General features: G+C 34.0%; 5 protein-coding genes across 6 annotated transcripts; 3 read left to right on the top strand and 2 right to left on the bottom strand.

Moving 5' to 3' along the window:
* Positions 1–4,000: 4,000 nt before the first annotated feature.
* On the bottom strand, positions 4,001–4,671 carry LOC108222362 (histone H2B). Its single transcript, XM_017396282.2, has one exon. The coding sequence runs from the start codon at positions 4,608–4,610 to the stop codon at positions 4,197–4,199; it is 414 nt and encodes a 137-aa protein (XP_017251771.1). The 5' UTR covers positions 4,611–4,671; the 3' UTR covers positions 4,001–4,196.
* A 3,178-nt stretch (positions 4,672–7,849) lies between these two features.
* Positions 7,850–8,689, top strand: LOC108223883 (histone H2A). The gene is made up of 2 exons (XM_017398337.2): positions 7,850–8,122; positions 8,280–8,689. The coding sequence occupies exons 1-2, from the start codon at positions 7,913–7,915 to the stop codon at positions 8,520–8,522; spliced, it is 453 nt and encodes a 150-aa protein (XP_017253826.1). The 5' UTR covers positions 7,850–7,912; the 3' UTR covers positions 8,523–8,689.
* A 38-nt stretch (positions 8,690–8,727) lies between these two features.
* Positions 8,728–13,680, bottom strand: LOC108223882 (methyl-CpG-binding domain-containing protein 7). 2 transcript variants are annotated; one of them, XM_017398334.2, is made up of 8 exons: positions 13,403–13,680; positions 11,891–12,028; positions 11,750–11,794; positions 11,602–11,658; positions 10,919–11,071; positions 9,364–9,528; positions 9,058–9,290; positions 8,728–8,937 (listed from the first exon to the last, which is right to left on the bottom strand). In XM_017398334.2, exons 1-7 carry the CDS (start codon positions 13,613–13,615, stop codon positions 9,066–9,068), a joined length of 996 nt encoding a protein of 331 aa, XP_017253823.1. In that variant the 5' UTR covers positions 13,616–13,680; the 3' UTR covers positions 8,728–8,937; positions 9,058–9,065. The 2 variants fall into 2 exon arrangements, with proteins under 2 accessions (XP_017253823.1, XP_017253824.1); XM_017398335.2 differs by having other exon boundaries at positions 11,602–11,646; positions 13,403–13,678.
* Positions 13,681–19,216: 5,536 nt separating this feature from the next.
* Positions 19,217–20,029, top strand: LOC108222233 (zinc finger protein ZAT12). Its single transcript, XM_017396149.2, has one exon. The coding sequence runs from the start codon at positions 19,326–19,328 to the stop codon at positions 19,824–19,826; it is 501 nt and encodes a 166-aa protein (XP_017251638.1). The 5' UTR covers positions 19,217–19,325; the 3' UTR covers positions 19,827–20,029.
* Positions 20,030–22,566: 2,537 nt separating this feature from the next.
* LOC108222381 (zinc finger protein ZAT12) lies at positions 22,567–23,251 on the top strand. The gene has a single exon (XM_017396298.2). The coding sequence runs from the start codon at positions 22,697–22,699 to the stop codon at positions 23,165–23,167; it is 471 nt and encodes a 156-aa protein (XP_017251787.1). The 5' UTR covers positions 22,567–22,696; the 3' UTR covers positions 23,168–23,251.
* Positions 23,252–24,920: the final 1,669 nt, after the last annotated feature.

Here is a 24,920-nt window from a genome sequence, read left to right as displayed (position 1 = left end):
ATATTAGGATTCTTCATATAATCATATGCAGCATTATCATCAATAAACATGTGTCTTCTCTTAAATATTAAATTTTAACTTTTACCATTAGTGAGGTAATCGATGGTCAGTAATCGGTATACTCTGTATCTAAAAGACCAAAAAGTAACAATTTTTAAACTTGCTTAATGCAACAAAGTCTGATGGCTGACATGCATAGTTTGATAGTCCATTTGTATTTACTAGCTCCAGTTCAATTGTTTAAAGCGTAATTCCTACATAGGAGTATGATCCAACACCTACTAAAATGACCGGTTCTTTACATTTTTGCGCCACACCTTTATATAGGTCGTCATTCCGCGAAAACCAGAAGCGAAATATGGTTTTTCAGAAAACTAGCAGAAGCTAGTGATAATTGTTAAAAAACTGCCAAGCTTAACTACAGCAGCTTACCAGTTGCCACTTTCATCTTCCTTAAAAACCTCTAGAATCTAGGCCAGATGTTAATGTCGGATCCAGTTTAAATACTGCAATCACATATGCCATAGCCTCTTGTACCTCTTTCCTTAAAATTAGCAAATATTTTGCGTACATTTGCTGTAGGTTAACATGTAGGTGTATGGACAATGCAAAGAGACAAGTAGCAGGGCTCTTGCAAGCAGCAGACAGAGAAAGAAGAAGATTACACAACTCTGCTTGCCTTGGGGAGAAAACTCTGAGGTCTTTGTGTCCTTTTCTAATTTTTTCAATATATATTGATCCTGGTACAAATCACCAAGTATCTCTTTGAAAATTGATCAGAACTGCAAATCAATAAGGCGCCATTTATCAATGTAAAAACATTATGGTTACCAACTAAACAAGATTTAAGGACTCGGTGTTAGGTCCATTGTCCAAGTTCTAAGTTTGTCATGGTAATAAATTGAGGATAATATGACAAATGAGATAAGAACATAAGGAACCTGCAATATATAATTACTAATAAAATACTCTCATGGTAGTTGGAAATAGCAGCCACAAAATGAGAAATACCACCAGATAATTGAAGGAACAGAAAGAAAAATAGAATGACAAAGAATGGCTACTCAACAAGTGGAAGAAAAATATAGCAAACTGGGGTGAACCCAAAAACTGAGAAACTCTCAGTTCCGTGCAACTGTATATTACGTCACCTACACTTGCTATATGCATACAAGATCTTAAACTAGAATAAGCCAATATCTCAGATCTGGCAATAGCCTTTAGAAGTGGGATAAGATTTGTTATTTGTTATACTACAGTAACCCTTAGGTACTGCTAACATGAACGTGTCCTGTACATGCTTATATGAATGTAACCTGTGTACAAAGAATGCGGTGAAAACCATTTTCAGGATTTAATTAAACACCGTATCACCCAGATATTCAGGTCCCACTTGGGTTAATACTTAATATGCAATACATCAAGTTTAGACTTTTGTCCATAGCTGCAGTCATAGTGAATAAAGATTAAAGAATAACAAATTAATCACCCGTAAATTAACAAGACAACATATATAGCGAATGTTAAATTAATAGTGAACTAGCACATATAAAATTCAAGCACAAACTGAAAGCAACATCAATGACTTGACCACTACAAATTCAGAACAAGCCAATTCTTATGTTAAGAACCTGGGAAACTCTGCAACTCATCAGCAGCTTGCAGCAACATATGGCCTCAACAATGTCAATTGTCAAGTGATGTCCTTGCTGAAAGTACAAGACTTCGCCATGTGGATAATAAGTAAACAATATATATCAACATTGAAGTATGGAGTATGGACTGTCAAGAAAAAGATGGTAGAAGCTTAAGCAACTATGCTATTGGCTTTATTTAAATCTCATCTCCAGTGTGTCTATATCACTATATGTGCATATATCCATTAAATTTTGCCCTACTGCATTATAAATTTATATAAGCAGCCAACTATATACATGTAACGATGCACAATAAGAAACTTGTATGCATCAGCAAAGCCACTATAATAAAGCACAAATTACTCGAGACGCAGCCTCCGCAGTATATAAGTGATACAAGTGTTATAGGAGCTGAGGGAATATGGAGCAAAAGAGGCCAAAAACTATAAACAGCTTCATGAATTTCTAATATTTTACACCAACAAGGGCCATAACAGAATATACCCAAAAGCATTAAGCTTAATAATGCAATTTTCGATCTAATATTAAAACTGAAGGCTACTGCGTACTATAATTCAATAGTACCACACCACATCATATCGAGACCGGTATCAGATTTTAACATATCACTATACAAGTATACATTCATAGAACCCCCATTGAACAAAAAACGAAGAGAATTGATTTCATGTAGGGAAAAAAAAGAGGAATTAATTCTGCAAATGCATCAGAAGATAAAACAAAAAACAATCAGTTCCAAATTCCAAAAGATCATACTGCAAACAACTTGTACATGCAACACACAGCTGCAGTGATAGTGGGTAAAGAATATCAAATTGATCACTAACATAAATCAATCAAGCAAAAGTAGATAAAGAACTTCATCATTCTTCAATTAATCCCAGGACTACCATACATAAGATCCAAGCACAAACGAACAGCAACATGAATGATTCGACCCCTGCAGATAAAGAACAAGCCAATATTAATTTAAAAGCTGGTAAACTTCCAGAACCTTAGCAATGGCACAAGTGAAAAGCAGTGCACCTTCAATTGCGGTAACATCATGGCCTCGTCGGCTCTTTTCCTTCATATTACCAAATATCAGTAACCAGCTTCAACACAAGTTAATAAATATATATAGGCATAGATAATTTAATAATCTTACTAATACGAGAAGTTAGTATACTTGAGGGGGAAATCCAGCAAGGCAGATTTCAAGCAATGTAGTCTAGGTCCTCTGGCTGTCAAAAGATGGTGAAAGCCTCTGCTAGTAGCTCTATAATAAACCCCCCTAACCCACATTTTTGAAAAGAAGGCGCATTAAATTTCCTCTTCACACCAATAATTGTGGGACAAACTTAATAAAAACAGCCAACCTTATACATATATCATAAGAACTTGTATGCATCACTAAAGCTAGTATAAGACTCAAAAAACACTTAAAAATAGAGCCACCACAGTAATAAGTAATACAATTGTTATCAGAGGGAATATGGAGAAAACAAGTGCAAAACTATAATTACTTATAAAGAGGATGGATTGAGAGAAGAATTACCATCCACTTCATGAATCTGTGCATCTTGCACCACAACAGAGCATCCGAATTTTGTATGCGATTGTTAAAATACAATGACACCAGCAAATCAAACCCCAAAGGCCAAAGCATCAAGCTTCATAATTACCAAACCACATAAAGAATGAAGGCTGCTCTGTAATATACTACAGTTTATTAGTCCCACAAAATTCCAAGACAATCAGGATGAGATTTAACATATTAAATACATGGCAGGGTGATGAAAGGCTACTTCGATCTAAAAAGCAGCCAGAAACTTGAGAGGGTTGCCTATGGAACTTGGAAGAGTTCACTGGTAACCAAATCGTCACTCTTTCCTTTTGATTATGTCATGACAATGACTGAATCCAATATGGAATCACCCTTAATGGCTTTAGACAAAAATGTTATAACCAAAATAGTTGATTTCTGCAAATGCATTATAAGATGGAGACAAATTATTTCTAAGAGATCATATTTTTAACAACATGAAGGCTACTCTGTAAATTAATTCAATACCACACCATGAAAAAAAAATTCAATATCAGATTTCACATATCTATATACATTAATACAACCCTGAATCAGAAACAAACATTGTAACAAAATTGATTCATTTCAACAAATTCAACAAAGTATAATAATATGAAAACAGAACATCATTTCTGGAAGATCATATTAAACTGCATCAAATTAAGCAACACAAAACATTTTCTCAATCACCACAGAATTCAAACATTAAATCCGAATTACCAACATCATATCAAAATCTAAACAGAAAAAAAGTAGACATTGTAGCCTGGATATATAAAAAGCAAAATAAACAAGTTCAATAAAATACCAAAACATGAATTTCAACACATAATATTTCCATTGATCATATTTCAATAACAGAACACAAATTACCAAATGCATTCATCAATTCAAACATCATTTATCAAAACAAAATACATATAGCCTTCTTAATTCCCCGATTCCAACCCCTAATTCCCAATCCCCAAACCCTAAGAACTTGTAAACTTGGTAACTGCCTTAGTCCCCTCCGAAACAGCATGCTTAGCCAATTCCCCAGGCAACACCAATCTCACCGCAGTCTGAATTTCCCTAGACGTGATCGTAGGCTTCTTATTGTACCTGGCCAATTTAGAAGCCTCTCCCGCCAATTTCTCGAAAATATCGTTGATAAAACTGTTCATGATCCCCATCGCCTTGCTGGAGATCCCGATATCAGGATGCACTTGCTTCAACACCTTGAAGATGTAGATCTTGTAAGTCTCCACGCTCTTCTTGTGCTTCTTCTTCCTGTCCACCGCCGCTGAACCGGCCTCTTTCGGGAGCTTCTTGCCGGCTTTCGGCTTTGGTGATTTCTCGGCCGCGGGCTTCTTCTCTGCCGGTTTTTTATCTGCCTTGGGAGCCATTTTTTGGGTTAAGTGTGTGTGTGTTTTACTGTGTGTGAATATGATGGGGAGATTTGAATGGGGAGTTTGTACGGGGTGGGGTGTATTTATATTTGTGGGGAGTGTGTGTGATTGGTGGTTTGTGCGCACACGGATTGATGAGGTGGCGTATTGTGGGGCGTTGGATGGTATGAAGAAGGACGGGGCGGATTTGAAGATGGTGTTGCACGAGTTGGATTGTTGCTTGTGAAGTTGAGAGTTGAGATTGGAAATTGGAAGGACATGGCCCTTTAGGAATAAGTTTTCGCTTTTAATTCTTTTTCACATGTGAAATTACGATTTATTACTATATAATTGTTTTATTTTTATATTTCAACATAAACTCGTCCCGCTCGTTAAGAAAATTTGATAAAGCATTTTTATTTGGATTTTCAAAATAACTTGTATATATTGTTTTAAATTAGTTATCATCAAGAATATATCCACGTCGTAATTATTTCAGACTTTAGTTGTGTTTGATCGAGAATAATGGAATGTAATGAAATTGAATAACTAAAATTACTTGAAATTAACAGAAAAAGAAGATAATTTATGAAATGATTTTTTCTCTTTTTGGCAATTTAGACTTACACACCTTACAAACGAGTATTATGAGCGAAAGTCGAACTCTAGATCTTTATTCAAAAATCATGAGAAATACATCAATAGACTTGAAATCCAACAATCTATAACTATATATCCTTAAAACAATTGAACAATAAAATAACAAGAAAGCCATAATTCGAATTAAAACCCTCGAAATCTGATACTCTCAAGGTTTTGATGATCACACTGCCAGCAAGCTAATAGCATAAAACTGGTGCTTGTTAGCGAGCTATCATAGATATATATACATGTGCTAACAGTTTTCTAAGTTTCAGTATTATGTTCAACTGTCAGCAAGCTTACAGGTTGATTGTTAAGCTTTCTCAGCAAGCTAACAGCGTGAACAGAAAGACAAATGGATAAGGATCAAAGTCGAAATTCATGGAAAATTATTAGGAACGATTTGTAAGGACTTTAATATTTATATATGACTTATATAAATATTAGAGCTCAGTTTTAAACAAGAGTTTTAAACAAAAACGATTTCCTAAAAGACAGGAGAGTTTATCTCTAGTTTGATCTTATCCTTAACTACGCCTATTCGATTTCAAATTAGAGTTTTTATATAAACGCTTTACTGGGATATATTCACGTCTTTATGGTTTTTACTCTTTAAACTTCACAAGATTAAACGTTCAAATTGGGAACAAATTATACGTGAGTTCGGTTGGAACAAGAACGCTGGAATTTGTTAGCAAATTGACCGTTGGATCTTTGTGTATAAATACTTGAATGTGGTTGTCCGTTTCAAAAAAAAAACAAGAACACACTTCAAGCTTTCTGAAAATACAACACTTTCATTGAAAAATCTTTACTTGAGCTCTAGTACTTATATTTGCTTATATATCTATATTGAGTTCATAGTTTCGGTTGTATTACACTCATACATTGTATTGTTCAAAGTGTAAAATTTTGTTGCTGTGTATCCAGCTTGTGAAACAAGGGAACAAGGGGACTAGTTAGCTAGAAGAGTATACTTGGGAAGTATAGGTCTTGGAGAGCTTTTGGTTCGCGGTTCAGAGGTTTCAGCAGGCTGATAACAGGAACAAGGGTTGAAGTGAGTTATATTGTTGAATCTTGTAATTGTTAACATTCTTGATTAATAATATAATCTCTTACCAGTTGGCAGGGGACTTGGACGTAAACCAATATGGTTAGGGGTCGAACCTGGCTAAAATTCTCTGTGTTGCTAGCTTACTGATTAAATCTGTTTTGCATTGCATCTGCATTGTTAGCTAGCTGACTGTTTACTCTGAAAATTAACAGCAAGCTGCCTGTGACAGTTTAGCTATTCGGTAACATTAAAAATCGGTCATATTAGCCATAACACCTATTCACCCCCCGCTAGGTGTGTAATTTCAAAATCAAAGTTAAAACTCTACTAATTTTTTAAGAAATTTGCTGCAAGATTTTGATAGATATCCTCAAGAGCTTCAATTTGATTACTGATAGGTTTTGGTGTTCATATCAGTCCAAAATCATCGAGATGCTAAAATTTTAAATTATGAAAGTATGTTTTAATGGTGACACTGGGGTTGAGAATAGGAAAAGAAGATGAAGGATAATGATTACATTACTCGTGCTTTTAAGCTTATTTATTAACAACGTTCAAGTTATTTAACGAAAAGGGGCACTTCATAATGGTAATTGAAGTTCCGTGTGACATTTGATAGTTTTCAAAGTGAAGCATCTCCAGTCTTCAGATACTCTAACTGCGAGTACAAAAAATACACTTTCATCATCAATATAATTTGATATTCGGATATTAGAGACAGTTTTGTAGTTTCCTTATATAAGATATTAGTTTGCTTAATTTATTGCATAATTATGATATTATGGTATTCAAGTAATACTTAGAATCAGATTGCGCACGAGTAGTTTATTAATTACTTGTCATTGATAAGCAACAACATGCCGACAATCATAATAACTTTTTACGATTTATATCATAGCGAAACATTAAAAGTTTGATCGTTCAGTATGTAATACGACTGTGCGGGATTTTATAATAATTAAGTTTGATAACAAATCATTATATGATGCATTTTATTAGTTATAATCTAATTAACAATGAGTGTGAATGATAAAGAATAAAGTGTTGAAACAAAAGAAGGCCTGCAACATAAAGGCTTAATTTTTCAAAAAGGGTAATGTTACATATCCCAAATTTTTTTCTCAAAATTTTCTATAAAATAATGTAGTAGATAAGTGAAAAATTATAATTGGGTGATTGATGTATATACAGGCTCATTATTATCCATATGAATGCAGCATATGCATCCAATCACATTTCGACACTTTATTTGGAAAATAAATCTGGAATAATTTTTTGACTACCCACATTTTCCTTTCAACAGATGTTTTGGAAGTTTTAAAATTTTCAAGCTAGCAGCAGCACAAGGCGGGAACTAAAAATTCAGCAAATTTCAAAAGACACCGCCAATTCTTTGGAAACACAAACGTCTCTGATTGGCTGTTCATGACTCACGCGGATCGACCACAAACACCATATCTGTCGTTGATTTAAACCATCAAAGAAATATCTAACGGTCTGTATTAAGTTTCCATTCCCATCTGTATCGAATGAAAACAATATAAAAGCCCCATTGCAGCCTCTTCATTTGTCATCTCAAAATCAAAACAATCTTTCTTCTTAAACATACATATTTATTTTAGGAATGGAGACTGGTGGAAAAGCGAAGAAAGGATTTGGAGGAAGGAAAGGCGGCGGTCCAAGGAAGAAGGCCGTGACTCGGTCTGTCCGGGCCGGTTTGCAGTTTCCGGTTGGAAGAATTGGCCGTTACTTGAAGAAAGGACGGTATGCTCAGCGTGTTGGAACCGGAGCTCCGGTTTATCTTGCTGCAGTCCTTGAATACCTTGCTGCTGAGGTAGAATCTCTCTCTCTCTCTCTCTCTCCCTCCCCCTCCCTCCCCCTCCCCCTCCCCCCCCCCCCCCCCCCCCCCCCCCCTCCATCTCCCTCTCTCTCCCTGAAGTTTAAATTTTGAAATGTGGAGAATTAGTGAGCTGAGTAATGTGTTGAATCAGGTTTTGGAATTGGCTGGAAACGCAGCAAGGGACAATAAGAAGACCAGAATCATTCCCCGACATGTGCTCTTGGCAGTGAGGAACGACGAAGAGCTTGGAAAACTATTGGCCGGAGTCACATTCGCTCACGGTGGAGTTTTACCAAACATCAACCCAGTCTTGTTGCCCAAGAAGACCGCGGAGAAGGCTCCCAAGGAGCCAAAGTCGCCAGCGAAGGCCGGAAAGTCACCCAAGAAGGCTTAATTTGTTCGCTCTTTTAGTAGTTAATAGTTTCCAGAACTTTGTTTTGTGCCTAATAGTCAAGAAGTGTATTGCTCTATCAGATCTGTTTAGTTGGTTGATCTACATGGCAAATTGATCTTGTATTCTGTTAAGTTTGAGTTAATGAAATGTTTAGATCTGTTTTGCAATGGCTATGTAAATTCTGATAAAGATGAAATCAAACAAGGAACATAAAATTGGGTTCTAATTGCATTGGTGTATTCAGCTCTGTTTTGAAAACCCAATCCATTCGAGAACTAATTGTTCTAGGAGAGCAATGTACAATGTACTTAACTAGGGGAAAATTGTGGACACTTGCTAAAACTAAAGATTTGATTGTCTTGATGAGGTCTCTTGTTGCTGCATCTGATATCTTGTGATCTGCAGAAATGGGGCGCTGCCAATGTAATTTAACATTAGTGAAGAGTTCTTATAAGCACATTATGTAATGAATGGAATGCTTGTGTATTGTTTGAATTAGGGATGATAGGGTTTTGGCAGCAGATCAATAGAATACCTTTGCGATTATATGTCCGGTGCTGAATAGCTGCCTTCACTGACGGTCATCATGAATCGTTTAGACCATTGTTGCTTCACAGATTCCGGAACCAGAGATCCACCAATGAAAGGGTTCCAAGAGTCTCCCTTTGCACTAGCAATCACCCAATTGATTTTCAAGGGGGGGCTGTTGAATGTTGCTGACTGCACTTTCTCCCTCGGGATAGTGTTCTTCCACAAACTGTTAGAACTCTGCAAAGTGAAACCTACGGTAAGATGCATTGAAGTAATAAGAACTGAAATTTAAATCATTACTTGTTCTGACCTTCACATGACTGCCTATCTTAAATGCCTTGGACAAAGGCAAGTTATATTCTTTCAGTTCAGCTAGTGTTTCTGATAATGTGCTGCTTTCATTTTGTTCTGCGAGGTGCCGCCGAACAGATAATAGAGATCGGAACTTGCGTCCAGTCCCTGGCTCATAGTAATACTGCAAAATAGAACATTAATACTCTGATGTTTAATCATAAAGTTCACCATATTTCTATATAAGAATAAAATACATACTATTAAATACTAGTGGGTGGTACACATATTTACATGTTCTGGAGGCCTGTTATGAATCCATCCCTAATCGCTATATACTTGGTAAGCCTTTTACATACCTTTTGCCATATTAGTAGGATTCATATATTTTGGACTTCATAACAGCATGGTTGCTACTACAACCCTCTCTTTCCCAGAGGCGTGAGGCACTTGTTAATTTAAGTGCTTGGTGGCCTGTATACTTCTAGAAGTCACGTGATCAAACTCCGCAAGAGGTAATTGTTGGCTATGGTCTATATCCCTCCCCTTTCATCCAATAATTGTAGTACGAAATAGGATATTGTCTAGGTGCTAAACTCTCAGATTGTAGTCATTTATGCATATATAGCTTCCTAGTTTACATATCTTCAATTTTGAAGACGATATTTTATTTGAAATATTTCATATCAACATGAATTCCCATTCCGGTATATATGTGAGCCAGTAAAGAATTTAAGATGGGGTCAAGCCGTCAAGGTGTTGTTCAGTTGACTTGTATACTGTTCCAGATTGTCACCTATCCCATTACTGAATTGGTGCACTAACAGAATCTAACTATGTAACATCAGAGGTTAAGTGAATTTGTAAGAGTGTGCACACAGATTTCAGTCCTGCTTAGTGTGTAACATAGCAAGCAAAAATACGTAAACATCAGAATATATTCTTTGTTTTCTAACCATCTAGAAAGGTAATAGAATTTAAGTTGTGCATGCGAGAATATATAGAGATATATAAGCTATAGAGTAAATGCATGTAAATAAGTTTGTATAATTAGAGCAGAAGAAAGGGAAAATCCTTACATATGAATAACTTGTTAGATGGAATAATTATTTGCCCTAAAGCACTGATTTCTCAAAGATTCCTTAAGAAAGAGACTCTTTGCTTGTAGATGCCTATCCTTCACACATTATGATCAGCGCCATATTTGCGAAGATCAGTTTTAAAGTTGCAATGCACCACAAGGCTAGAGGCTCAAAGGGTCTTTCAGCAAAAAAACTAGACTCCTCTGTTTTCTATCATTTTATTTATAATTTTAAGTTATTGAACATCTTTGTCAAGAATTGTCAAAAAAAAAAAAAAGAACATCTTTGTCAAGGAATAAACCTTGACAAGAAGGGCTACAGCTAGATAATTATAGCTACCTGAGGGCATCCATTATTACTGATCTCTCTGACGAATTTATCTGATATTCTAATCCAGTAAATTATATTTATGATACAAAACCTGAAATTTTAATTGACAAAATCACATTTTGGGGCAGAACTGAATGCTAATATTTTGGAGACAGAATGTACCCTGTCAACATAGCCGTGAGGCTTATTACGAGGCACCTCCTCAACAACCCAACCATCAGGGAGTGGGCATGACGAACTAGTTGAGTTGTTTCTAGCAGGCACAATAGCCATTTGATACTGACTCGGGTCCTCATCCTCCTCAAGTTTTAACATCTGCAGTAGCATCAACAGGTTAGAAATATAAGTATCCAGTCAATTGTCAGACTTTGTAACAACCTATGAATCCTTATCTTATGTCAAGGTGTGTACACCAATTTACATCTATATACTATACTTAATATATGCCTCATTATGTCAGAAGAGGCATGAAAATAATAATACCCCGTTTCCCGAGTATCGGCTTGTGCCCATTCAGGATCTAGTATACACCACATGCCTCCTTAAAACTTTAGTTATTGCTCGAGTCTGTTAGTTCTACTGATTCAACCTAACACACAACTTGACTCAGACAGTCAGACTAGCAGGTTTCAATAGGTGGTTAACTCTAGATAAAGATTAAAATATAATACACCAAACAAGTAATTCTCTAGCACAACATCAAAGCTCATAATATCAAAAAACATAGTAACAAACTATAGATTCAAATTGTGAGTACTGCTGTCAGAAGAAGTTATGGAGCTTCTTTTCTCTTTGTCCTATTAGGTCTGCTTAGTTTCTTCGTGAATAAATTTGAAGTTGTTTACCTTTCCACCAGAGATGACCATCTTGCGGTAAACTGAATTCTGCGACTGTTGAGAAAACTGGTTACTTAAACATTGTCAAATTAACTTATATAAATGGATACATCAAGCTTTTGTCAAAAAGCAATGGAATAAATTTGAAGTTGTTTACCTTTCCACCAGAGACGACCATCTTGCGGTAAACTGAATTCTGCGACTGTTGAGAAAACTGGTTACTTAAACGTTGTCAAATTAACTTATATAAATGGATACATCAAGCTTTTGTCAAAAAGCAATGGAGTTATCATCTTACCTTGCCACGAGATCCACGATAGCCTATCCTCAAAGTCTTTGATCTACTCCTTCTAGGTGTATATACTTCTCCAGTAATATACCTCTCCACCTCTCTTAGAGATCTGAACTTGTTCCCAGTTGATGTCTCATAGTAATACTGCAGTGTAATCCGTAACACATACATTCATACAACATTAAGATACAAAGCATGCATGTAAATTATTATCCTGATAAGCATTCAGGTTACATAGAGTGGGATACAAAATAAAGCCTTCGAAATTACATTCTTCTTGTCAGTTGACTAGATCCCATATTGACTATTTTTATCACAACCAAAGGACCGTTTTTGTTTTCTTTACTCTACCACTAATCCACTATAATCTACAAGCTGATTTGTTACTTTTCAGCAAAAATAGTAACTTGAGCATTGGTCTCGTAATTTTCCTCAAGAAATGATCATCTGCCATGACCCATCTTAGTAACTTTACATAGTTTTATTGTTCATTAGAGTTACCTACTCTGTTCATATAGAATAAAATGTTTACGTAAGCTAAAGACGCCAAATATGAAAGGAAATTTGAGAGCTACGTTATTAGAAACTTTACATTGGTTGGTGTCTTGGTGACAATACATAAAGCAGTTTTCTTGGTCTGCATTATCATTTGTTAGAAAAATACCAGAATCCTCACAATCCAATTCTGAATATGCACACACAAGAGATAAAAAACTGGAACCTTTTGTGTGTGAGCAAGGTAGCGTATAAAGTTACAACTTACAAACCATACTCCTCTTTCAATTTTCACATTTGTTTCCTTTTTCCAACAAAAGACTCACAAATTTGAAGATATTTCATTCCATATTCGCCCCTTCAACAAATGCAGTGTACTTAAAAACAACTTATGATGTTACTATGATTCGAATATCACGTGTTAATGATCATAAAGCTTGAAACTATGTACAAACTAATCAAGTGACACTTTCCTTTTGAGCAAAATATGTTATTATCTCATTCCGTAAAAAATAAAATACAGCTCTCTAAGAGGAAAGTAAGCTTTTTGGGAGCTGATTCCTGATCATTGATGGTAGGAGCTCTTATGGCCATCTATTTCTCAGCCGTTGGACGATCCAATGGTCGAAGTTTCAAAATTACGCTCCCCATACCAGCAAAAAAGTTGCTCGAAGCCAAACCCTCCTTCCCGTAATTTTTTTTATTGGAAGCCACAACATCTTCTAGCAACTATTTTGTGCCTTAAGGGAGCATAATTTTTTAATCTCAGCAAACTGATGGCTACATAAGAGCTCCCTGGCCATACTCCAAGTTTTTTGCATCACCTAATTTTTTCTCTGCAACTAAATTCGTAGAATTTTAAAACAAATTACAGAAGCTAGTTCTATGTACAAGTACCAGATAAGGGATGTAAGCAATTCAGGTTAACCCGATTTCACAATTACATGATAATTTACCCCAATTAAGCAAACACAATAAAAATATCAGACAAAACAAATAAAAAAGAGTAATTAGAGAAAAAACCCTGTCAACACGAGTAGCATCAGCGCGTGGGATCTCTTCAACCTCCCAACCTTCCGGTAGACTAAAGCGAGACACACAAACCGGCACCGGCGGCGGAGGGTTGTACACCGCCAGCTGCCGGTCGTTCTCGTCGACGCCGCCGCCGTATCCGGGCATGAGCAGCCGTAACGGCACATGCATTTCCGGTGAACCTCGGTCGCGCTCCTTCCCCATTAATTCTTGAACACTTTTTTTTTTTTTTTTTTAATTAATAAAACCAGGATTTTATGTTACACAAACATGCAAGCTACTTAAGTGTTTGTGATGAAACGTGGACTTGCCATCTGTCCCAAACAAGTAACATGAGTATGATAAAATCAGCTTTAGTACACGTGTTTTAAGTGATAAGTTGCCAGCACAGAATTACTCTACACCATTGTTAACAAATTTAAACAATTATTAGCGTTTCGGTCGATGGAATGAAATAAATAAATTAAATAAACTCATTAATTGATCGCATCGGGTACGAGACGAAAAGAGGAAGGCTATGGCCTGTGTGATTTGATTACTAGGATATCTGTACTAACAGAGGTATCCGCATTTAGAGGCTTAGTCAGACTTTAGATTATGTTTAAATGGGCTGGATTGAAAGTTTAGTGGTGCATTGAAACTCGGCCCATCAACCACCAGCACACTATACAATCCTATCACATGGGCCTTTTGTTTGAAGGCATTAGCCTATTTTCTTAAATATAATTATTAATTAACCTTTTTGTTTCATCTTAGGCTGCATATATTCGACCAAAGTAGAGTTAGAGAATTCTAGAAAAACGTAGTGGTATTAATATGAGTAATACTGCACGTATAAAATCGAGCACAAAATAATATGATAATGCCAGATGTTTTAGTCAGTACTCCCTCAATCCCAAATTAGACGATCTCGTTGATTTCGGACACGCATTTTAAAGTCCATTGACCACATAGCTACATTACTTATTTTTACAAATAATAATTTAAATATGAAATTTTCGTTTACAAAAAAAAATTAAAAAAATAAATTTCAAAACTAGACGGTCAATGCACTTTAAGCTGCGTGCTCAAAGTCAACTAACTCATCTAATTTGGGATGAGGAGTACTATTGTTTACGTGAATACACCGGATATAGTTCAATAAAAACTTATCATATATTCCCTCTGTTTTTTTTATATGTCACTTTTGACTCGGGCACGTCCCTTTAGGTGGGTTGATTGACTAGTAAAAATTGTTATTTTTAATTGATTCTTTTTGTGAATTAAAATTTTGATTATATATTTTTATTCAGAAAAAGAAAATTTTAAAAATAATATTTTTAACTATCCGGTCAAAGCACTTAAAAGTGTGTGCCAAAAAGTCAAACGTCATATATTAAAAAACAGAGGGAGTATTATTTTATAAGAAATTTTGTATCCAATTTTATGCGTGACTCGTGAGACATATTATTATTAATATTAGTGTGATGTAGCATATGTCATCATTGATAAAAAAATTTATTATCATGTATAGAATTACAATTTATTTAAAAATGACACGTGATTGGAATGCTTGTTTGAATTCTCAGACATTTTATTACCACAGCCCACAGGCAGCAGCAGGAGGTCCGTCATAATCCACCGAAAAGTACAGTCGAGTAAACCTACATTTTATTGCGGAAGGGCATCTCTATTGAGCTGAAAGATGAAGAATCACCGATAGAACAAAACTTACCATATTATCGTTTTCCCATTAATCGAAATATTAAAAAGAAAGAGATCTACCTCGAAATTCTACTTCGTATTTGGAGCTGGTTTGAACTTTATAAAGGAACATGTTTAACGTGAGTTACGTAATATGATAGCATGGTTAAATTTATACAGTTCGGATCTGAATATAATAACGAATTTTCTATGGTGTGTTTATGGGCACACAATAGTCACTAACTTTCATGAAAATACTAACTTCTGATCGGTGGATAGTTAATAAATATTAGTTGCCCCCTACATTCACACAAATTCCACCAATCAAATAACCTATTTTCATAAGAGTTTGTGATTATTGTGTGCCCTTGGGCACACATTAGAAAGACCGATATAATAATATATATACTTCGTATGAAACGAAAAGATAGTGTGGGAGCGCATTTGTGAAAGGGGAAGGTCACTATAATGAAATGAGGCGGTACCTGCTTCGTAAGTTTGTTTAACTACCAAGGAAACTTGATCATTCCTACGTAGTTAGCATCAGCCCTTGATGAACGCACCTCCACGCCCTTCTTGATGTTGAAATTTCTTCCATTCGAAAAGTAAAATCCACCCATAATTATCTTTGTTTGACTCTATCAGGGTCAAATTGATTCAAGTAACAGGTATCTCTGGCCTATTTATAAAGGTGGCTTGACGAGAGTGATTTTTTTTATGATATAGTAAAATTAATATCTTATAAATTTATCATAAAAATATGATATAAATAGATCATATATTCATTTAAGAAATGAAAATTTTAATTTTGAATATGATGTCCAAAAATTTTAAAATAAAACGTAAAATTCAAGTGAACTGTGTGTCTTGTGAAAGATTATAAGATGCATGCAATTTTGTCTTTATTAAAGAGAGTAGATCAGTAGAAACGTTTTTTAAGATATAAATTATAATAATACCGAACTTATGCATCAGCATCAGAACTCATGATCTGTATATATGTAGTAGTTGAGTAATGAATTTTGTAACTTGATTACCCGGCAATACTTAAACTGAAGATAGAGATGATGGGAAATTCATTATATGTGATTATTGACTATCTAGATCTTTCACTTGCCTTTCGCAGTTGTACCTATCTTATTCACACCAACTATCTGCGCTGACGGGTGAACTGGAAGAAAGTGTTGTTCTCAAGCATACGATTTGCCCTTCCAGATCATAAGCTACTTAACTACCTTAGACTTTGATTTTTATGAACTTGACCCGATAATGATTAATGAGTTTATCCTTCTTCCTAATTTCGCATCTTGTGTTTGATTTTATCTCTAAATTTATTAGAAAATAAATATTATTTATGAGCTCATCAGCTATACGTAAATAATACTCCCTCCGTCCCTATTTATCTGTCCAGTTTGGAAGTAAAAATTTGTCGCTATTTATTTGTTCATTTATATAACCAAAGTAAAATTTTTCATTTAATAACCTGAAGAGTCTTTGACTTTGTTCTTCTAGCTATAAATATCATGATTATTATTCACTGATTCATCAAATTTGTATTGAATAATGGAGTAATCTCACTAGTATTTTCCTACAATTAAGACATTAAATAGGGTATTGATGGAAGTTTCTTATCAAACTTAAATTTTCTTAATATGTGTGAAAATGTTATAAGTGGACAAATAAATAGGGACGAAGGGTCCAATCGTAGGAAGCTAACCTTGTATCTTTACACGCATTTAGCCATAAAACTAGCAACTGCACTGTACAATTTAGCAAGTTCTGTTACCAACTAATTAGGAGCATGCATATGACTGCTGTGAGATAGCTCAGGGACGAAGCTACATAGGGGCCAGAAGGGGCCATGGCCCCCCCTAGGGTTTCCATAGTATTGTAATTTTTATTATATAATTTTGAAAAAAAATATTGTATTTTATCTATATATTCATATAAATATAAAAATTTGGCCCCCCTCAAAAAATATTTGTTCGCTTCTAAAAAATATTTAACATTGTAAAATAAAGTTTTAATTCTTAGATTTTTCTAATTTATTGTATTAGACCAAATTTAAAAATAAAAATAAACAAAAATATGGATATATATACAATTATACTATTTAAAAAAAAGATCGTAAAATGTGATATGTGATAAATATAATGTCAATATGGTTGTTCTTTAAAAATAAGAATCTTTGGTGGAGTTCTTATCCAAGAAACTTATACCTCCCTTCACTTCTTCATTTTCATAGAATAGTTAGTCCTCGTGCATTATCCATTTATTATTTAATATTAATATTGATCTACTCATCTTCAATTTTAAATTTCATCTTCTAGATAATATTTTTACTTATTTAAATTATAACTTGTCGTCTTCTAAATAAGCATAATATTATTTTTGTAAGTATAATATACATTTTTTTTTGAAAACGAGTAAGTATAACAAACATAATATTTAGTTTTTGAGATATTGTCAAAATACAATTTCATTTAATGTGTGTTATTTGCTAATTAAAAATTATTGTATAACTTAGAGTTATTATGATGAGTTTCCTGACCATTTTATACTTAAATATATTTAAAAAGAAATAGCTAAATATTTTTGTTGACACAATTATAAATTTGATTTCCTGATTTAAAAGAACGCAAAGCTCTACTATAATTTTTTCACTAGTATTTTTGTATTTATTTTATAACAAATATTTTACAGTGCTGATGAAAAATTTTACTGTATGGAAGAATTTTTTTTTTGGCCCCCCTCACAGATGTTTGCTGGCTTCGTCCCTGAGATAGCTAGGGTTGTAAAATGACCATGATGGTGGTTTGGACAACTTAAAAAAAGTGACTTTTTGTTTAAAGTAAAAAAATTAGATTAGAAGTGAGAAGTAAATAAATTAATAAAATATTTGGAAAAGTAGTTGAGATTCCGAAAGAAAAGTTAGAATTCTCAAACTTTTTAAAAATGCTTATCTTATCTATACAAACAGGAACAGAAATTAGAAACAGCTTACGCTTCTCTTAAACAAAAGTGCGCTTAGTCTCTATATTTGGGTATTGAATCGTTTTATTAGAATATAAATGTAAAATATTATCAACTAGAATAAACATTATTTTATTTCAACTATTCGTATGATTATTATTTTCTCTAAAACAAATATACTAATTACAAATTAAAACATATACATACATGGAGTTAAATTCTATGGAGACTACTTTTTCTGGAGACCGTGGAGACCGTTTATGTTTTTCAAGTAAAATATGCATAAAAACATTGCAAAACTCATAATTTTGCAAATAATGTTGTACAAAGATCATTATATCATTTAAAATCTTGATTATCATGTATGTTTTGCATGTAGAATATTATAAAATATTTTATCCTGCGTAATATGTTTCGTTTGCAGAACATTTGTTCAATTTGCAGAACATACATTAAACATAGATGTTCTTCAATAATTTTAATGAATTGGTGATATTTGTAGAATTTACTTCACAAATTAATGTATTCTACAGTATTTTGATTTGCAAAATTATGAGTTTTGCAATGTTTTTATATAATATTTTACTTGCATAACATAAGTGGTCTCCATGGTCTCGAAAAAAAACTGGTCTCCATAGAACTTTACTTTACATACATGCACACAATTTATTAAACATATACAATTATAATTAATACATTATTAAGTTAAATAAAACATACTTGTGAAAAAAAAACGAGCTTAATATTATAGTGTAAATACATATGCTCCGGACATTCCTGGTAATTTCTATATTCGTAAACCACGTGGTCTACTAAAAACTCAAACTTCCCTTGTCTGGTGAGGAGGTCCCCTCTAACACTCCATCACTGGAATGAATCAAAAAGCTTCTAGAAAAGTCAAAGCATCTCCTTTTGTTCTCACTTGAGTTGATTATAGCACTCATGTCACCTTGATCAGCTCGTGACGGCTCTCCCAATCACTTAATTAATCAACCCACTTGCCCGCCTAATTACGACTCTACTAATTAACCAAAAACAAACTAAACCATTCACTCACTCAAAATCGTTAATTAAAAAATTTATACATGTAGGCGCTTACGTCTGCAGCCACCTTTGAGAACCTTGTATATATACACTTACAAACGCAATATTGCAACTCACTCAACCACAATTCTTACAAAACCCTTCCACAGTTCATTCGACACAACCTTAACCAAAAAGTCCAAACACAAAACAACTTATTTGATTTTACATTAAGATGTCAATGAAGAGAGGTAGAGAAGATGAATTAACAATGGCCAACTGTCTCATGCTTCTTTCACAAATCGGCAAATCCCAGACTCATCTAATTTCAAGCGGCCGTGTTTACGAATGCAAGACATGTAATCGACAGTTCCCATCGTTCCAAGCGTTAGGTGGTCATCGGGCCAGTCACAAGAGGCCTAAGCTGATGGTTGGAGATCTTCTACAACAAGTAGCGGTGAAGCCGAAGACACACGAGTGCTCAATATGCGGGGTTGAGTTTGCTTTAGGTCAAGCTCTTGGGGGGCACATGAGGCGGCACCGTGCAGAAATAGAGGCTAATTCTACAAGCACTACTATAACGGAGGCTAATTCTACAAGCACTACTATTAGCGATGATGATCATAAGGCTGTGAAGGCGGTGCCCATTTTGAAGAAGAGCAACAGTTGCAAAAGAGTTTGGGGTTTGGATCTGAATTTGATGCCATATGATAATTATTTGAAGTTGGGATGGTAAAATAGTCATCTTCCTTTGAGATCGTGTACGTTTTGTATTTTCATCTTCTTTGAGAAGAAAATGATTCTTTCATTAGTTTTATGTTTCTCAGCTTGTTTCTAGGATTGGTTAGCTGAACTTACTTTGCTAGTTTGCTAGCAAGTCATTATACATTGTATATTTCATTTAACTAGTCACTCTAATTTGAAAAATTATTTTGTCTAGATTTGAGCAAATTTCTTGTTCTTAATTAAGTCTATTTATCAAAAGTAAACTAGCCGGCGTTGCATTGAGAAACTCGGTCGAGATATGTTATCTATACCAGTTTGTTTATAAAAATATTTTGATTTGAAGTTTGTTTTAAAATAAATTTTCACATGAACTTTCATAAATTAATGGATATAGGCTATAAAACTTAATAAAATCGGTCCAAATCATCCATGATTAAGGTTTAACTTTTTCTTATCTTAGGCCTTATTTCATTTTCTTTCACAATATTTAGACTTAAAAATAATTTGAATGGAATTATTCATATTTATAATTGGATCGATATGTGTTAGATGGCTAGAAAGTTGTTTTAAATTTACAGTAAGAAAAATTCCCACATTATATGATTCAAGTATATAACAACTTTTAGATCATTAAAGAGTAACTAGCCAAAAGGTTTCTCTCAGTCAAAATGTCAAATACTGTAAAGAACTCATAAAGGTCAAATTGTGAGAACTGTACGTATTACTAGAATATTGCATAATAATTTAAAAACCTACTACTAAATATGTTATTACAGCTTATCTTGAATTTTGGTAATATATATAATTATTTTGAGTGAAAAATAAATTATAATGGGAGAATCAATTATAATATTATGGTAGAAAAATCTTTTCTTATAACATTGTTTCCATCCAATTTAGTAATCTTGTTTACAAATTTTACATATATTAAAAATATTAAATATAGTATTTTTTTTCTCATTTTTCAATATTTTAATTACATTGATTACACAAAGATATTATTAAATTTTCACTCACTTTATTAAATTCCATAGTTATTTGTATGATAATTCTTAAAGGTATTTGAGTTAATAATAATTAATATTAAAATGCACAACTAGTAAAAAAGAATATAAATGTTATTAAAATTTTACCTAGAATTTAAGCATAAGCACTTACATTTATTAATTTGTTTAAACTGATAAAAGAAAGGACTAATTTCTTTAACCAGGGAAAAAAGGAGCCAACAATTGAATTAGAGTACTCTGCACTCTGATTCTAGGATTTTTTGGTTTGATGTGAACTCAGTCCACAATCAACAGATGTGGATCTAGCACACAGTTTGGAAGGGAAAGAAGACTGTGAAAGATGGCAGCTAATTGTATGAAAAGAAAAGAGCATGCAGATTCTAAAGGGGAGGGGGAGTTCGCGGTTAATGTATTACTTGATGAAATACTTTATATATTACTCCCTCCGTCCCCTTTTACATGTCCATTTTGACTTTTGACCAGTCAAATTGACTATATTTTGACTGAACTTTACATATATTAGATAATTGAGAAAAATAATAAAAATTATATCATTAGAAAGTATATTGAGTCTATATTAATATGCAACTTTTAGATTTTAGAAATACTGGATAGATAACTCGTAATGTTTAGTCAAAAGTTGGTCAATTTGACTTCTCGAAAAGCAAAATGGACATGTAAAAGGGGACGGAGGGAGTAGTTTATATCTTTGTGAGATATACGGTTATTTACTTATTTTCAAATATATAATTTTTAATATTTATTTTAAATTAAAATGTTTTAATGAGAATAAATCTCCCTTCACCTAATTATACATGATAATTGAGGCGGAGCCTCACGCGGCTTAACTACATTTTGTTTCTACTCTCAAGTTTATAATAGTCTGTGCGACTGCTCAACTACATGCTTCGTCCTACTGCTCAAGTACTCATTGATGTTCCCATCACGAATTTTGATTTTGAAACTTCTTTAATGCCACACTAGCTTGAATATCCAACTAGTATATATTTCACTTCAGGTTTTGAATAATCCATATAATAACTTTATTTGACTTCGCTTTCTTAAATTCTTCATATTTGGTGTGTACAGATGTACTATTCTCTCGGTTATGTTAGTCTTTGATTTGTTATAATTTGACTGCATGCAAAATGCATACAGAACATTCAATCAGCTAGCTGTAAATACACCACCGACTGCACACCCAATTTTATTATGTTGCAACCACGATCTTGTTATGCACAAGTCATTATTCGTGTATTATTTATCGTCCATTTGATTGGGTTTTTAGAGCTGTCTAATTTGTAATTAACGACTCTGTTCTATCACAATTATTACGCGATATATGCAAGTTCGTTCGAACATGTCTAAATAATATATTGCGAATGTATAGTGGAAAGAGAATACTCTACATGATTGGATATTCATAATAATTTGAGTGTTCACAAAGCACGTGCTCCACAAATCACTAACTTTCGTTTGTGATTGTGGTCCTTCTATCTAGCAATACTTGTTTAGTAGCAGCTGGTTAAAACGTTCTAGAAAAGTCAAAGCATCTGAGGGACTTTTCCTTCTATCTTGAGTTGACCAGTATACATATGTTGCCTTTGCTGACCGCCCTGTCTCCCCTTTTTTAATCACGGTGGCTACTCATTAATATAAGACGAAAACAAAACGCCGTCCACTCACTCAATAAGAATATACGTACAAGTCACATACGTACTTGCACAAAGCCTTATAAATAAACGCCAACACAACATAACTGGACTCACTCAAATATTACACCTTACAAAACGTTTCGCAGTTCATTCAACACAGAGAATTGTGCACCAAACCCATTAAACACATTAAACCTAGAATCATATTCTACATTAAGATGACAATGAAGAGGAGTAGAGAAGATGAACAAACAATGGCTAACTGTCTCATGCTTCTTTCACAGTTCGGCAAATCCCAGTCTGACCTAATTTCAGCCGGCCGTGTTTACGAATGCAAGACATGTAACCGACAGTTCCCATCGTTCCAAGCGTTAGGCGGTCATCGGGCCAGTCACAAGAAGCCTAAATTAATGGCGGGAGATCTTCTACAACAAGTACCGGAGAAGCCAAAGACACATGAGTGCTCAATATGTGGAGCTGAGTTTGCTTTAGGTCAAGCCCTTGGGGGACACATGAGGCGGCACCGTGTAGCCATGGAGGCTAATTCTAGTACAGTCACTAGTAGTGATGATGATCATAAGGTTGGGAAGGTGGCGCCCATTTTGAAGAAGAGCAATAGTTGCAAAAGAGTTTGGGGTTTGGATCTGAATTTGATGCCATATGATAATTATTTGAAGTTGGGATGGTAGATAGTATGACTTAGATCATCATCTTGTTTTGTATTTTTTAATGTTCATTTTTGGATAGGAAATGATATTCTTTCATTTGTTTTATGATTCTTGCCTGGTTTCTGGTTTGCTATACTGCATTCATGGTGTGCATACATGTATATAACAGGAGAGTGTAACGGACAGAAGATTAGTTTATATATGATGTTCAAAACAATAATTTCAAGAAATACAGTATAGAATTGCTTTAAGAAACTTTTAATCATTCTCTTAAAATTAATATCTTTTTTGTCTAATGAATATGAAAGGAATGCAATGAAATTTACATCATGTCATGGGCAAATTCTTATAAATTTCATTCATTCCTACATTCAATTCCTTACACCCAATGCTAGATCGAGATCACACCTTCCTTCAATTTAAGAAGGATGCTCCATTCCTTCATTTTCTTCTCAATTTCATCATAACAATTTGCACTCACATATTCTTTTTCAAAACTTTTCTCCTATCTCTACAAAATAATATATTTATTTACAATGAGTAGCTAGCTAGATGGTTTGACCTTATTCTAAAAATTCATTACATGTTAAAAAATATATATGATAAGAGATTTAAATAATCAAGGACTAGATTATGAGGGACAGAAAATGTTTCTCATATTTCAAAATGTTTTCCATATTTTGATCCGCAGGCAATTAAGTATCAACAATTAAGACTTAACACACATTCCACATTACTTAATTTGTTGATGCATATATGATTTGGTGATGACCAACAAGTTGAAGGTGATACAGTGGTACAACACATATAAAGATCGTGTATATGTTAAGAAGAAGTTTCCTTTCCGACTTACTTTGCATAATCAAGTGGTACAACACATATAAAGATCGTGTACATATGCTAAGAAGAAGTTTACTTTCCGACTTGCTTTGCATAATCAACCAGAAATATAACAAGAAGTCCGGAATTCAAATTCGATCAGCATATACATGTCCGCGTGTATGAAATGTCGACCATTACTAAAAGATATAAATTATCTGACCTACTTTAGGAAAAAGGAGCACTTGTTCAACTAAGTACCAACTACAATCAATACTTTGGTAGTTTAAAGTTACGAAGTAGTACAATGAGTACGCAGTTGAGCACCAAAGGAACAGAAGAAAGTCGGCATCTGTCTTGGTGTACCTAATACATAATCCACTCGGTCCCTGCATGCCGCTTACATTTTGTTTTAACTACCAAGTTAATTTTACTTAATATATTGCATTTTGTTTTAACTACCAAGTTAATTTTACTTAATATATTGTGAAACTGCTTTGTTAATCGTCATGCTTCCTACTTGCTTTCGTATATCCCTCTTATGTTTATTTCTTATTCATAAATCTTGATCTCGAAACTTTCTTAATCCGCCACTTTATTTGATCACGAATGCTCCAAATTATGTATCTACTTTATTTGACTTCGCATTTTCTTCTTTTCTTCGTGTGCACATCCGTATTTTCGCTGGATCATGCTGGACTTTGATTTCTTAAAACTAGACTGCGCATAAATATAACATACTAATCGCTCGAACTTGCATCAGTGATTGTTTAGTGAGCAGGTCAAATGCTTACTTGTCTAATCCAAACGAAAGCGTTCTAGAAAAGTCAAAGTATCTGAAGGATTCTTCCTTGTGAATTGAGTTGACCGGTATATTAATGTTGCCTTTGCTGACTGCTATAATATGCAAAGTAGTTAACTAATAAACCGCCTCGTCTCTTTTTTAATTATGAAT

This window comes from Daucus carota, chromosome 5 (assembly GCF_001625215.2).
Source record: "Daucus carota subsp. sativus chromosome 5, DH1 v3.0, whole genome shotgun sequence".
Classification (NCBI taxonomy): Eukaryota; Viridiplantae; Streptophyta; class Magnoliopsida; order Apiales; family Apiaceae; genus Daucus; species Daucus carota.
This window is presented reverse-complemented; position numbering and strand designations above follow the sequence as displayed.

Coding starts and splice junctions, on each gene's coding strand:
- LOC108223882 (XM_017398334.2), bottom strand. CDS start 13,615: ATGGGGAAGGAGCGCGACCGAGGTTCACCGGAAATGCATGTGCCGTTA. Junction 11,659..11,749: donor TGGTCGTCTCTGGTGGAAAG/GTAAACAACTTC, acceptor TTAAGTAACCAG/TTTTCTCAACAGTCGCAGAA. Junction 9,529..10,918: donor CTCACGGCTATGTTGACAGG/GTACATTCTGTC, acceptor TCTATTTTGCAG/TATTACTATGAGCCAGGGAC.
- LOC108222362 (XM_017396282.2), bottom strand. CDS start 4,610: ATGGCTCCCAAGGCAGATAAAAAACCGGCAGAGAAGAAGCCCGCGGCC.
- LOC108222381 (XM_017396298.2), top strand. CDS start 22,697: ATGACAATGAAGAGGAGTAGAGAAGATGAACAAACAATGGCTAACTGT.
- LOC108223883 (XM_017398337.2), top strand. CDS start 7,913: ATGGAGACTGGTGGAAAAGCGAAGAAAGGATTTGGAGGAAGGAAAGGC. Junction 8,123..8,279: donor TTGAATACCTTGCTGCTGAG/GTAGAATCTCTC, acceptor GTGTTGAATCAG/GTTTTGGAATTGGCTGGAAA.
- LOC108222233 (XM_017396149.2), top strand. CDS start 19,326: ATGTCAATGAAGAGAGGTAGAGAAGATGAATTAACAATGGCCAACTGT.